The 16,195-nt window shown below is 41.1% G+C and overlaps 1 protein-coding gene across 1 annotated transcript; it reads right to left on the bottom strand.

Moving 5' to 3' along the window:
• Positions 1–1,817: 1,817 nt before the first annotated feature.
• Positions 1,818–14,173, bottom strand: LOC131232891 (subtilisin-like protease SBT3.6). Its single transcript, XM_058229406.1, has 10 exons — positions 14,034–14,173; positions 13,860–13,951; positions 12,585–12,682; positions 6,906–7,061; positions 6,153–6,823; positions 5,895–5,986; positions 5,429–5,653; positions 4,949–5,063; positions 2,773–2,959; positions 1,818–2,495 (listed from the first exon to the last, which is right to left on the bottom strand). The coding sequence occupies exons 1-10, from the start codon at positions 14,139–14,141 to the stop codon at positions 1,924–1,926; spliced, it is 2,316 nt and encodes a 771-aa protein (XP_058085389.1). The 5' UTR covers positions 14,142–14,173; the 3' UTR covers positions 1,818–1,923.
• Positions 14,174–16,195: the final 2,022 nt, after the last annotated feature.

Here is a 16,195-nt window from a genome sequence, read left to right on the forward strand (position 1 = left end):
TAGATTAAATAAATAAATAAATAAACAAATAAATGAAGTCTCTATTTACTTAAAAATCAGGGCGGCTTGCTAATCATGTGCATTACAAGCGCATAAGAAAAATGGACGTACAGTTGGGGAAAAAAGAACAACGGCCTATAATAAGCATACACGTGTGGTCCAACTGGCAAGTGAACTAGCCTGACCCTCGAACCAGAACAATTTCATGGTGGGGCCAACCTGATGATCGTTTCAGAGATTACATATGTGTGCAATGCAGCATGTCTATGGCCAATCACTCCATCTCTAGTCGTGAAAAACACGACGCTGTAGTTGTGATGATATTCGAGTATCTTGTGCCAGAGTTTGATAGATACACCCTCTTCTTTGTAATTTTGGTACTACAGTATCAAACTTTTGGTACAATCTTATTATCAAAGTAAAAATAAAATGACTTATTTGTCAACAAAGGTGTGTGTATATATATAAAAAGTGGTTCCCACAAATAAAGATGTTGCATTGTCCGAAAGGAGACATCTTACCTGTCGTGGCAGTTGTTATCATGACTGACTTCCCCGGTAGGAAAGGAGAAAATGTTCAGATACAACGCCGGTATCGTAGTTTTGATACAGCCATTTTTCCCGCCAACACTACCACCTCTCCGCCAGGACCCAACTAGATAAAAATGATCCTGTTAGTGGCTAGGTGGAGCCTACTGTGATGTATGTATTTTATCCATGCCATACATCCATTTTGATAGATCATTTTGGTGATGAGCCCAAAAGATGGCAGATTTAAGGCGCAATTGGACCACACTACAGGTAACAATGGGGGATTCAACACCTACTATTGAAAATTTCTTGGGGGTACGGAAGTTCATTCTCTAAAATAATTCGTAAAAATGGATAGACGGCATAGATAAAAAATAAACATCATATTGGGCCCCACAGAGCCCCTGCGAGACTGGCCGTGCGTCTCTAGCTATGGGCTGATGGAGATGGTACCTAATCCAGGTCCACACGGGAATGTCGAATCCGTGAAAAAGGTGGAACTGATTAAAATTTCCTCAATTTAAGTACCGTTCCGTCACTAAGAAAGAAGAATATCTTATTCTGATTGGACCCAAGAAAGATCAAGGGTGCCCTCTCACTTTTGGTTTATACAAATGGGCCCACGTTTCAGTTATCCAGACCGCTGATTTGACAGGACTCGTTCTGGATGGACATGATACGGAGAAGCCTAACATTTTCTTTGATCAAGTGCATATGGATTCGTGCGCTCCTCAGTCAGGTAAGGTTGGAAGCAACTCAGCTGAGTCGAGCTGAGTCACCCCTATTTCAAATTCTGATAGAGCCATGGTTTGGAAATCTAGACCATTGAGTACAAATTCATAGCTGGACGAGTTGCCCAGGTTGAATCGGCCGTATCATCCGAATCCTTGGCAACTCAGACGAGCCAGCCTGAGTCGCCTCTGAGTTCTGGAATCACAATGTCAAACCGAATCAGAGCCAGCTTGCATGGGTCGGACGTAGGACTCTTTTTAAAACCATGCAAGAGAGCGCTAGGTTTGTGGAAGGAATGTAAAATGTAAAATCTCAATTTGGAGCTCACAGGCCCCATACCTTCAATAAGTTAATGCATCCAAACGCGCCACAACTGCTATTTTGCATGTTGAGTGATGCCGCCGGTCCAGAAGAGTCCCAACCAGTGTCAGTTACATCTGACTTGAAACTGTTACATTCATATGCAGCTAATTACCGTGCATGAGACATGCATCACACAGTACTAGCAGGTGTGTCACCAAGAGGATTCAGCATATTTTATCCTTGGGATCTATCTCTAGATAAACCTTAATATATATTCATGTAGATGCGAATTACATTTCTTATTCTATGATATGCACCACGTACTAGAATGCAGTAGTCTTCAATTTCAGCCCTGCGATTATGAATTATCTACGTAAGATGGTATGATCTCAGGCCTCACCGAAATTGAACTCCTAACCATGTGCACTCCGTCGCTCCAAGTAAGACTTCCAAAGTAGTATCCACCAATCACCTTTTGAGTTGATGACAATGTGACAGTAAAAGATAGCTTCTTGGCCGTTGAATTGAAGATCAAAATGTGTGGTTGCACAGTTGCATGTATGGTGGGTGGTGATTCGATCGATGCAGTGTATACCGAGTTGACTGGGCCAACATTAGTGACTGTTCTCAAGATAGTTACAGAGGTTTTCAGGTTGGGGACAGTAATAGATGGAAGGTTCAGATTTAGGATGGAGGGTGGATCGATCGGACAGACAGTGGAATGTTGTGTTAATCTTGAGATGGCAGAGTTAGTGTAGCCCATGGAACAAAGGTAATCAAGGTAGTCCTCCATGCCAATGTCGTAGATGAGGCCCGGATCCGCTGCTCTATTTGGATTGACTATGCCTCCTCCATAATCAAACGGATCGGCGACCTTTCGAGGGGACCCATCTGCAAAGATGGGCCCACCAGACTCATCGCTCGTCGATGCTGTAGCAAGATGAACAAGCCAAAATTGATCAGTTAAATCTAGATGGGCCTTGCTGATGGGCTCACAGAATTTTCTCATCAGGCAGGCTCCATCATGTGGATGCCTCTTGCCAAAATCAAGTTGGGCCATACATGCATGAAGACAAGGAAGGCTTTAAACATTAGCCAGTCTGCATTTTGATGTACATAAGAGCAAACCTGATGAGCAAGTTTTTTAGTTAGGAGGATCTAATGGTATGGCCCACTTGATTATGTAGCATAAATCAAAAGAACTTACCAGTAGTGGCCAACGCTGATTTTATAGCAGCCGGAGACCATTGTGGGTGTATGGATTTGAGCAGTGCGACAATTCCAGACACATGAGGGCATGCCATAGAGGTCCCCGAAAGGAAAATGTAGCTACCATCTTTTGGATCATCCCGGAATGCAGCTAAAATGTTGACACCAGGGGCAGCAATATCTGGCTGTGGCATACATTCCATACACAAAAACACCCACGTTCGGAAATCATTATCATCACATAATGTAAATACTTATAACTGAAATTTAAAGTGCTTTTGGATGCACCAACTGAACTGAAATGTGAAATTTCGACATTAGTGGTTGCCTAGCATAAAGAATGAGGTAGCTTTGAAATTGCCGTTACAATCCTATTCCTTGAAACATCCATGAGGGACAACTGCACTTGGGTTTTAGAATGGAAATTGGGGCTAAAGGAATCACTAGCCTACCCAATCAGTGGATACATACAAACATACTAAATGTCATGTACATGTTTGTTAATTTGTTTCGGGTTGTGGGCTGCATCAGGTCTGGTCATCTGGTCCAGCCCATTGAAAAGCTATTCGGGCAGATCGGATTGGGTGGGATTGAAAGCCAATCCATATACTTGAGCAAGCCACATTTTATAGTCCAAGTGCAGCCTATTACCTAGCTTGGCCTAAGAGCTGAGGCCAGTTGACTCGCAAACAACCCAACCCTTTGCCACCCGTTGATGCGGACTCATCTTCAGGCCTGTCATATATCGGGCATAAAAATCAGGTCCATGTCCAATGCCTTGGATCAGCTCAAGTCCTACATTGCCAGCCCAAGCTGAGCTGGGTTCGTGCCAGACCAGAAAAACCCAGTAGGGATGAAAGATGCTCGGGCCGTACTGTGTATAACCCAAAACTTTCCAACGCGTGGAATCTGGCCTGGTTAAGTACAGTCCAACACCAACCCGATCCAAATTCCAATCCAAGTTACAAAAATCCAATTCAACCCGAGTCAATCTGGGTTAGGCGAGTCGGTTCCAAGTTGAGCCCACCCAAGTTGCAGTCCTACAGCCCAGAATATTTGCCACCCAATTAAATGCAATTGCAATTGGGTCATTGCCATTTCATCAGACATTGCAATTCAATTGATAGGCAAACCAAATGTACACTAGAATGTCCTCTTTTCTCATGAATTATTGGTGTAGGACAGCACATATATATTAATAATATGGTTGGATTTTTTATTTTTTATTTTTTAAAAAAGGGTTAACTGAGAGCAGAAGGAGTCCATCAGTTGGGCCGATCCTAATTAGTGCACGACATAACTGGCCCTAAGCCCATCTTTATAAAAAAAAAAAATTTTAAAAACACTTGATTAACGTTTGAAGTGTGACCCGTAAATTAGTCCTAACTTTTGATTCAGGTATTATTATGAGATGCACGATCTATCAATCTTTACCATAGCAGGCCATTTAGAGTCAACTGACCTACTTTGTGGGTTGCATCCTGTTTCTTGAGAAAATGCATGCTTCTAGTTAAAAATTGAAATTTTTAGAAATTATATATTAGTTTTAGTAATTTTAATTTTTAACATATTTTCGTACCTTTAGGATTTTAAATTTCCATCTTTTTTAGATATCAGTCGTCATCATACTAAGAATCATATGGTAAGATAAATTTAGTATTTTCTATTTTTGACAAAACTTACTATTTGCTAACTTCTATTCTAATTAAATTATGACTTCCGCTATGATTAAAATTTTACTATTTTTTATCATTATAAATTAAGATTTTATTTTTTCTTTATTATTGATATAATTGAGAAATCATACATATTACACACAATTATTAAATGATAAAATATAAAAATTTCCTTTTTATCTTCTGGTTCTCAAGAATAATCTTATAGATTTAAAGTTTTGCATACTTGAGATAAACAGTGATCAATTATGAATTTGAAATAGGTTTAGAGACCCCAACGTTTGATGTACGACCAAACGAATTTACAAGGACTCAGTTAACTGATCCGATTTCAACACTGGTCAGAATAGATAAACTCAGTTGGACTCGTCCGAGTCACAACCGGACTCAAGATGGGACGAGTCGGTCCGAAGAGGCTTAAAAGTTAAAACCACTGCCACACATAAGACACACGTTGTGAGAATTCCAAAATTACCCTTACTAAATGAAAGTCCGTACCTTCAAAATAGCAGGTGCTATGGAACTAGGCCCTCGCGACGAAAAAGATGTGACCTTGGTCGACAAGGGCTTGCCCACAAGTGTGTAGGAAGGGCTCAGCTTCACCGATGGAGACCTGCAATCGACAGCCACCGTTCATTCATCAATGTAATAATAAGAGTCCCATCCATGGAGATCAGGCGGACCACATCTGTACATGGGCTCGGGTTATTGCCCATCTACTGATTTCGAAGGTGCAGCCGTCCTAATTAGTGGACGGTTCTGATTTTCAAACCAAACAATTGTCATGGTGGGGCCCACTTTTGCAGGTCTCAGACATCCCACACATATTCTACCTACACTAGTCCGACTCATCCGTCTGAGTCTCAACTCAGCCAAGTCGGGTGTGACTCAATTGTATTGAGCCAGATCAGATCTGACGCTGACATGTCGAACAGAACTTATCCGAGTCTTAAAACCATAATCAAGAAATCCATTTACCTGGAAGAACGAATGTAATAGAGCAACTGCATCCCAATCTCGTAATCTACTTCGATGCAAGGTAGCTCACTGCAGGGAGAGACCGAACTAGTGGGATTCGTGGCAAATATGATGCCGACACCTCCAGCTTCCTTCACTGCATACTCAGCGTTCAGACCGTCTCCAAAACAGAGCACAACCTTTCCGGCCATCGTTACGTTGTCTGGATTAAGAGAACTACAGATACTGCAACCAGAGATTACTGTTAGCTGACAAGAATAGCTACTTCAGTTGCAAATGAAGATTACAAGTACCAACGGCTAGTAGTCAAAATCTCTCTCTCTCTCTCTCTCTCTCTCTCTCTCTCTCAACTAGCGCGGCTTCCTATAAATGCTTTACTGTTTAAAGTTAAATACGATAGGCTGTAAACACTTTAAACCTAATAAAAGGGAGAAACAGAGGAATGAAGGGAGTAATCATTTTTCACCTAGCAAGAGGACCTTCGATTTCATTGGCATCCAGTGGAGATACCAAGCCCACAAATCCAATTTCCTTCTTTCCAGTAAACATGCCTTGTCCCTACCCAAAAAAAAAAAAAAAAAAGAAGGTGTCTTTCAAATATCACAATGCAACAAATCATATAAATAATATATCGAGATACAAATCATGCTCAAATGGACCGCCTTTCATTGATGGTCTTATCACAGGTGAGATAGAGAGATCAAAGAGATGAGTAGAAAAATACCATTATGGTTCGATTATTTCCAAGCGTAACAACTGTGGGAAACGCCCGATCAATTGTGCTAGCTGCGACCGTTATGATCCATGGGGATGTGTTTGACACCGTCTGAGCAGAGGGGCCGCTATTTCCTGCCGAGCAAACTACAGTGATTCCTTTCTCGACTGCATGAAACGCGCCGACAGCAATGCCGCTACGTTCTTCCACATCAAAGTACAGGGGAAGTATATAGCCGAGAGACAGAGACAACACATCCACCCCATCATGTATGGCGTCGTCGAAAGCTTTAAGTACATCAGCGGAAGTAGTGCAGTAAGAGTAAGGAATATTCCAACACACCTTGTACATTGCCAGTCGAGCCTTAGGTGCACCGCCTCTGGCCGTACCTTTGCCGAGCCCTTTGTAGCTTACATTCTCTACAAAGGAACCAGCTGCAGTGGCTGATGTGTGGGTACCATGGCCATCTCCATCCCTTGGGGAAAAGTAGTCAACTCCGGTGATATTGAGTTTCCCTCCAACTTCCGCCAGCACTCCTTTGATGTACCAACGGGTTCCAATTAGCTTCCTATTGCAGTTGGTGGAATTGAAATGTTCGCCGCTCTCACAGACACCCTTCCAATGAGATGGCACTGGTCCCAGTCCTTTATCGTTGAAACTTTCTGACTCTGGCCAAATTCCTGTTCAATGGACTACCGATTCAGATCAAAAGATAGAGAGAAGAAGGGACAGGCACACACATATATAGAGAGAGAAAGAGACCTGTATCAATGACCCCAATGATAACTCCATCGCCCATGTTGCTCCCAGATAAGAGTTTTGCCTGAGAATGAAAATCAAGGCCAAGAAAATCCCAGCTTCTAGTAGTATGTGGCTTGTGAAGGCGATTAGGCATCACATGTACCACACCAGGGAACTCTGCAACCCATCAGTCACAAAGAAACTTTTATAGCCCATGTAGTTACAACAAATCAATACAATCATTAAGCTTGTTTTGTTTGTTTGTTTGTTTTTTTTTTTTTTTTTGGTATCTATGATCAAAATTATCAACAATCATGGAGCTTGCTTGCAGTGATTGATGAAACCTTGGGTTCCCCGCGCTGGCGTCTTTATGAAAAGTATTCCTAAAGAAGGCAATAGTGAGGAGTTTTCTGGACTGTCCCGTGACAAGTGAGCAAGGTTGGGATTTCTTTCTATTTAGAGTACAGGACATGTTATGTACAATTGTGGATGAATGTATCATAGATAGGTGTAATGATGAATCTAGGGTGGAAACACATGAGTCTCCACGGACCTTCCACATCTGCCATACATTAATCTTGCCATTCTCAACACAACAATATTTTTACCATGTAATTGTTGTATTTGATGTCTTTAATATAGTTTTATGTCTTTTCTGATTGGGATTCTTCCAAAGTTTCTTTTTTCGTTTGGCACGGGATTCTTCCTAGTTTCCTTTTCTGTTTGGAATTCTTCTTGGTTCCTTTTTTCTGTTTGGGATGGGATTCTTCTTAGTTTCCTTTTCCGTTTGGGATTCTTCCCAAGGCTATATATATGGGTGTAAACAAGATTAGAAAATATTCATAGAGGTTTTCGAATTCATCCAACGGGCTCAAAAGGTGTAGCAAGAGTGAGATTCAAGATTGTTTGAATCGGGTAAGTTCTTTCTCTTTATAATTTTGCTTTCATAGTATTCGTCTGTCACTTTATGCTGTGATTTTTTCCTGTAAGGGTTCTTCCACGTCAAAATCTATGTACTTCTCCCTTTTGCTTGGTCCCATTGGGTTGCCATCCTAGATCCGCCTCTATGTGCTTCCGTGATCCTTCAACAAGTGGTATCAGAGCTAACGTTGGGGTGCAGGGTTGAATTTGAAGGATTAATATCAATAGGAAACGCTAAGTATGATATTGAGAAGTACACAGGGAAAAATAATTTTGAGTTATAGAACGTTAAGATGATTAGCATATTAACTAAGCAAGGCAAAGATGAGGTTCTTGAGGAGCATCGACCATCTATGAGTGATGATGATTAGAATACTCTTGATAAGTTATTCAATTGTATCTCACAGATGAGGTTCTCTACAATGTTTTGAGAGAAAAATTCGCAACGAGTTTGTGAGCAAAGTTAGAGGACTTTTATGCTAAAAAGTCCCTTGAGAATCACCTATGCTTGAAGCTGCAGTTGTTTAACTTCAAGATGACAGAAGATGGAGACGTGGAGGCCCACATCAGTAGTTTTAATAAGTTGATTTGTAAGTTACTAGATATAGAGAAAGTCGTTAAAGATGAAGATCATGCATGTATTTTGTTGAATTTTTTTCGGCTTTGTATTAGTCATTCAAGGACTCATTGTGCACAGTAAATTGTCCCTAAGTGTAGACATCGTTCTTTCATCCCTTCAGGGGAAGGCTATGAGAAAGATAAATGGTAATGTAAGGACTTCTTCTAATGTACTGCTTGCGAGGGGCAGGAATACTGAGCGAGGTAGAAGATCTTCAAAGTGTAGATCCAAATCCAAGGGCAAATGCAAATTAAAGTGCTGAAATTATAGGATAACTGGACACATGAAGAAGGATTGCACAAATCCTAAAGCGAAGAAAGAAAACTCAGAGGTTTCTTCCAGGGAGGCCAACATTGCTACATCTGATGAATGTACGAGTAGATGTGAATGTGATGTTTTGTCTGTGTTTATAATTGGACACTTATATGATGATCGTAGAGACGAGTGGATCCTTGTCACAGGTGCCTCATATCACATAACCCCTCATCGGAGTTGGTTCGCCAGCTACAAAGTGTGCGATGGTGAACAAGTGTTTATAGGCAATGGCATTGCTTGTAATATCGTGGTTGTTGGTACAGTGTACATTAAGATATTTGATGGGATGGAGCGTAACTTGACTAAGGTGAGACACGTTCCCAACATAAAGAACTGTTTGATTTCTCTCAGTACACTTGAGGCAATAGGATGCAAATTCACCGGATTCGATGGTGCCCTTAAAGTATCTAAGGGTGCACTTGTAATCATGAAAGCGCAGAAGCTCGGAAACATTTACAGGTTAATCAGGAGCACTTCAACAGGTGGAGTTACAGTGGCTATAGTGGATTCCACTTTTGCTCATATGTGTCATGCTCGTTTGGGTCACATGAGTGAGTCGGGCATGAAGGCTAAGTCAGATGTGTTGACAGAGGTACATGAGCAGTGTGAAAAAAACTCACCACGAGATTGCAGGTTACTAGCAAGGTATAATGACGACTCAACAAATTACATATGCCCTCGTTACAGATAAGGGATACTCATCTACTATTCAAGAGGCTCTTGATGTGCCTGATACAGAAAAATGGAAAACGGATATGGATGATAAGATGGACTCTTTGTACAAGAATAACACATGGGAGCTGGTGGAGCTTCCAGTAGGTCGGAAAGTGATCGGATGTAAGTCAAATCTTCCAGTGGGCTGAAAAGTGATCGAATGTAAGTCAAATGGAAACAGAATAGATGCAAAGCGGGCTGGTGGTGAAGGGTTATGTTCAAAGAGAAGGAATCGACTTCACAAATATATTCGCGCCGGTGTTTAAGCATGTGTCTATCAGATTCATGTTAGCGTTGGTTGCTTAATACGATCTCGAGCTGGAACAGATGGACGTAAAGATTGCATTCCTGCATGAGGAATTAGAAGAGCAAATCTACATGAAGTAACCGAATGGCTATGAAGTTAAAGGGGTAAAGAACAAAGTTTGCAGGTTAGTGAGGTTGTTGTATGGCCTGAAATAGTTGCCTATGCAATGGTATAAAAAAGTTTTGATTCTTTCATGTTGAGTAAGAAATTTACTATGATTGAATATGATCACTGTGTCTATTATAAGTCACTGAGTGATGAAAAATTTATCATCCTAGTATTGTATGTTGATGATATGTTGATCACTAATCTTGATATGTCTGAAATCGACGTACTGAAGACTCCATTATTATGGACATTCGAGATAAAATATCTAGGGGTTGTAAAGAGGGTTCTCGGCATAAATGTTCATAAAGACGGAAAAATGAGTAGGCTTTGGTTATCAGAGGCAGAATATTTGAAAAAGGTGTTAATTAAGTATGGGATGGATTAGGCAAAGTAGGTGAACATTTCCCACGCGGCTCACTTTAACCTTTCTTCAAAATAATGTCCCAAAACAGATGGGGAAAAGCAGGATATGTCTCATGTGCCTTATTCGAATGTGGCTGACAATTTAATGTATGTCATGGTCTGTATAAGACCGGATATTCACAAGCAGTCAGTGTTGTGAGCAGATATATGTTAAACCCCGACAAGCAACATTGGAAATGAGTGAAATGGCGACTTCGATACATTCGATGTACAAAAGACTACGTCTTAACTTTTGAGACGACATGAGTAAAGTTGGTTGGGTATGTGGATTCTTTTTACTAACGGGTGGAGCAATTGGTTGCATGTCGAAGCTTTAATTTGTGGTGGATCTTTCCACGACCGAAGTAGAGTACATGGTAATGACGGAAGCGTTTAAAGAAGGTGCTTGGTAAAGAGGCATAATAAATTAGTTGGGGCCTCATCGGGGGGCCGTGCCGGTTAACTATGATAGCAAGAGCGCTATCAATTTGACTAAAAATTTTGTTTATCACTCACGTACTAAACACATTGATGTTCATCACCATTTTATCTGACACGTGTTTGAGGAAAGAGGCGTAACTCTGGAGAAGATTCACACCAACATGAATCTGGTAGACATGCACACCAAGGTGGTTCCTAAAGAGAAGTTCAAGTTCTGTGCAACTTCTTTAGGCCTGGCCATGACATAAAAGGAAGACGGAGTGTACACGAGAAGCGTTGATGGAGCTATGATGCAAGACTGAGATAAAAGAAGAGGACAAGAAGCTACACATTTAATGATTGAAGACATAGTGAAGATTGTTGTATTTGATCTCTTTAATCTAGTTTTATGTTTCCTTTTTCGTTTGGGATTCTACCCAGTTTTCTTTTTCGTTTGGGATGGGATTCTTCCTGGTTTCATTTTCCGTTTGGGATTCTTCTCAGTTTCCTTTTCCGTTTGGGATTCTTCCCAAGGCTACATATATGGGTGTAAAAAAGATTAGAAAATATTCCTAGCGGTTTTCAAATCCATCCAAGGGGCTCAAAGGTGTAGCAAGGGTGAGATTTGAGGTTGTTCGAATCGGGTAAACTCAGTCTCTTTGTAAATTTTCTTTTATAGTGTTCATTAATTTGTCGTTTTGTGCCGTGGTTTTTTCCCACAAGGGTTTTTTCACGTTAAAATCTGTGTACTTCTCCCTTTTGTTTGGTCCCATTGGGTTGCCATCCTAGACCCCCCGCTATGTGCTTCCGCGGTCCCCCAACTTTTTAGGATTTTTATCTTTTTAGAAATTGCTCATGCTACAAATCCACTGATAAAGTTAATTTAAATGCTTCTATTTTTAGCAAAATTTACTATTTCAAGTCATTTGTATTTTTAATCAAATCATGACTTTTAATAGGATTTTAAATCTTTTATATAAATGTTCTAATTGAACGTTCCAAATTAATTACTTAATAATATTATTCTGAAATTTCTTCTTTTTATCTTGTAGATTCAAAAACTACCTTATACATTATAGGTTTTACCAACTCAGGGAAAATGATGATCTTCTTTGTTCACACGCTTCCTGCGTCATCTTAGTTATTATGTAGAGAGACTACTATAACAATTTTAAATAGATTACAAAAATAATAATAATTATTAAAATATCTTAGTCAGGCCATTTAAGATTCCATAGCCTTCAAAATGACCCGACCTGGTGAGGCATGAAGTTGATCAGTTCTTGAAGTATGCTTTGAGCCACCGTGGCCATATGCATAAGACCCAAACTGTTCATCAGATTGACCACCCCATGTGGATCCCTGGACAGAAATCAGGTCAACGTGCTGAAATGATTGGTCGAACTGGAGTGGAATTTGGACTGTGGTGGGTCATTTTCTTTTAACGAACATATTTCTTGTACACGTGTGGCCCACCTAATGAGCAGTCTAACCTGATTTTGTGTCCAATCAGGTAAACTATCAGGTATTTATTTAAAGACAAAACAGGGGCACCAATTTCTTTAGTTGGGAACATCTTACGAAGGTTCGTAGCTAAAAACAGGTGTTATTTGATACTCCGGCGGAACATCACGCTTGATGCGCGAGCAACCAGAAATTGTATATATCAATTTTCAAATTAAACTGACAGAATTGCAGAAAACACTAAGTCACAATCCAAAAATCAAATTGATTAAGCAATCCTAACCTCTGATTGGTGGACACATATTTATTGAAATAGGACCATTGGATATCTTTTCACACTTTTAATAAATGTCCACCAATATGACAGTTGTACCTACATATCATCCGCTGTACAATGCCAGAGTATCAAAGTTTCTCCCTAGGAAATTACCTGCAATTGTTTGCGCTTGTGACTCAGTAAGCTTGGCTGCGAACCCGGAGAAACCATGCCGATAGCTGTATATCAACGAATCTGAAGCTGCTTCTTTGCTGTATATCAACCATTTGACTGTGAGTTCACTACTCCTTGAGCGTTTGTTACTAAGCTGAAATATAAGGGCTCCGAAGGGGCCCTGCCCATCATTGCCAGGCAAGGGCCCAGTCTTGTATAAATGACACTATGCCCAAGACCAACCCAAGCCCAAGGTTGAATAATCTTAGTGAGCCTGGGCACAAACAAGAGCCCATCTAAAGCCCGAATCAGTTCACACTAATAATAATAATAATAATAATAATAATAATAAGATATAATTAGGAGCCATGCCGTGAGTGGGCCCACATCTGAGCTAGCCCAATTGACCAAACACAAAAGGTCCCGACAGGTAGGCCCAATAACAGCTCATCGGGCTTGAACCTTCAAACCATATCCCAGCCCACAAGCACGATAATGAGCCTGAGCCCGTCTCCATATATCATGACAGATTTTACCCTTATTTTAATGCCAACACCTTCAAACTTCATGTCATCCAGTTGCATGTGGCATGGGGCCACGCCCATCTGACCATTCAACCCATTTGCGAATGGTGGATGGAGCATACCACTGAAAAATGGCAGAGATTTTCTCCTTTGAACTTTGGCCATGGGTCATTTTCTTCTCGGTCATGCGATCCGTGTGACTTTTGGGTCCACTACATATATTGTTTTGGTCTATATTGAGATACATGTATCCCACGTGTACTGTGAATGGGCTATAGCTAGAGGTAATTAAAAATGACTTGAGTTTGGCCGGGCTCAAAATGCATTAAGGTGGATATCTTCCTGGGCTTTTTTGGCCCAAACTCGGCCTGATGTCAGTTTGAATTCTTTAACTTGTAGGATGGGCTGGACCTAGACAAGCCATGGCTCGGCCCATCCAGACTATGGTGACTGGCTATATTCTTACATCACAATATTAAAGCCCGACAAGCTAGATTTGGATTATTTCCAAAATTGGAAATGGCCCATCCGAGGCCGTTGCCCCAATGAAGTCTTCATTCGCTGCTCACTAACGTGTGAGATTTCAAGAGCGGCATTGTAGCTTTGGATCCTCTGCCATACATGGTAAAGCCCTGCAGACGGACGATCCAGATTCACCTTTAATGATGCCACATGTACGTGGGGACAATGAATCATGAGTGTGTTCATCACTCAGAAGAACCTTAAAACTCATATTGTATCTGCACCGTACCTTCCAAGGACGGAAGCGAGCATGTCGTGGTGGGAGTTGGAGACGACCGTTGGATCGTGGTGCTGCCTCTTTCCCATGTAAACGATGTGAACCTGGTATCGTTACATCCCATGTATCAGGAACATGGAAATTGTATTGAAGAGAGGAGCATATGAGAGATGGAAGTACACTTACGTTGCTGGCAGCATGGACGGTGGAGATGGGTCGGTGGTCGCTTAGTACCACGAAGATAAGTGAGAGCAGAATGGCCCTTCTGTTCATCGCGAGTAGAAAAGAGTCCATTGGTTTCTTTTGGGTATGAAATGCATCCGATATATATGGAGAGGGAGAGGGGAGGGATCTTTCTGGTACGCCCATTGGGTGCTGAGTAAACTCTGTGGGGTCAACCGTGATGTTTTTATATCATCCACACCGTCCGTCTATTTTACCAGCTCATTCTAGGATACCAGAAAAAAATTGAACCATATCCAAAGATCATGTTAGCCACACAACAGGAGAAAGTGGGAATTGAACATCTACCGTTGAAAACTTCTTGATTCCAAAGAAGTTTTAAATCAAGCTAATATTTGTGTTTTCCCTTCATCCATGTCTGCGTGACCTTATTAACCGGTTGGATGACAAAGAAAAATCACTGTGGGCCCCAGGAAGGTTTCAGCTGTGGATGTCGTTATACCAGGTTTTCCTGATGATGTGGTCCACATGAGCTTTGGATATGCTTACGTTTTGGACTCTGGTCTTAAAATGATCTGATAAAACGGATGGACGGCTTGGATAAGGAACATACATCACGGAAGGCCCAAAAGAGTTTACTCGGTACGTTATAGCGTACTGAGTAACTCAGTATGCAGGCCGCGTCCGTTTTTTCTCGCCTTTTGACGGTCAGTAGCACGTGATAATCTGTAGACCATCCATTCATAATAAATGAGGCCCATGGTTAGTTGAGCTAGACCCTTGACCCGACAGGTTGCATTATCGTTTACTCCAGGGACAGTTGGAAGACTTCAAATCCGCAAAATAAAATAGTCTGTCTGCACTCGCTAGGACCTATGTTCCATTAATCCAGACCGTTGATTAGATGGGCACTATCTGGTGAGTGATGTCCCAACCAAATATCTCCCAGGTTGGAATACTTAATCCTCCAATCACTGCCCTACAAATGCAGAATAAATATATAGCGTGGTCCCTAAAAAGGTCTAAAATTTGATGGAGAGTTTTTCCAAATCTTCCATCTCAATCCACTTCGTGACCCACCAGATTAACAGTCTGGATCACAGAAGCATGGTCCCCACTTGTATAGAATGGGCATGTCTATTCACGCTGGGATGCATTAGTAATCTACCATACACGTGGCACATCTTCAAGTAGGAACTGCCCAAACAGTGGGACCCACCAAAGATGGATTAGAGCAAAAAAAAAAAAATCATACTTTATATTAACCGGTCATTTCGTGGACATCTAATGGAATGTAAAACTGAAAGATAGTAGACAGTCCGAGTTCAATAAACAAATGTCCATTAATCAAATGTTAGGATTATTTGATCAATACGATTTTGAGTATGTAGCCAATCTACACTGGTCCCACTGTTTTGCACGGTTCAGATTTGAGGTAGTGCCAGGTATGTGCTACGGAGTCTAGTCTGTTATCTGTATCCTAACTACACCGCCGTCCACTGCACAACTGTCCCACAATGGAATGGTTTGCCAGCGGGTAAAACACCAAAGGTCTGTGGACCCCTCCGTGTTATATATGTAAATCTACTCAGTCCATCAGGTGGGAACTTTTATTTGAACCGTACACACAAAAGATCAACCTAATAAAAGCGTAGATGGGCCATCTGATTAACGGATTTAATGAAAGACACACACCGTAGTGCCTCCAAATACAAGCCTATGTTTACCATCTCATCCCTACTGTTATGTGGTGTGGCTTACTGAGTTGTCACAGGTCCTAGACAGAGAGTAAAACCTGGTGAACGGAGGTGATTTTGCATATACAACATGGCAGCTGGCATAGGACTTGGACGTTTTACGTGATTTGCAAATGAGTCCGGATCCTCTGTTATCTCGTCAACAGAGATTTCCTGATATCCTAATCCTCATTGGTCCATGTCACCACTCACTAAAAAAAATTTTAAAAATTAAAAAAAAGCTTCGGACGCCAAACCAGATAACAGAGGATCCCGACTCTTTGCAATACAACAAAGGCGGCGTAAAAAAAATAAAAATTAAAAAATAAATACAACAATGGCGGCCGGCATAGGACTTTGACGTTTTCCAACTAAAAACAAAGGTCGTGGAAGATTCCCTCGGAGAAATTTCCTCCTTTGAACGGTTTT

Source organism: Magnolia sinica, chromosome 18, assembly GCF_029962835.1.
Source record: "Magnolia sinica isolate HGM2019 chromosome 18, MsV1, whole genome shotgun sequence".
Classification (NCBI taxonomy): domain Eukaryota; kingdom Viridiplantae; phylum Streptophyta; class Magnoliopsida; order Magnoliales; family Magnoliaceae; genus Magnolia; species Magnolia sinica.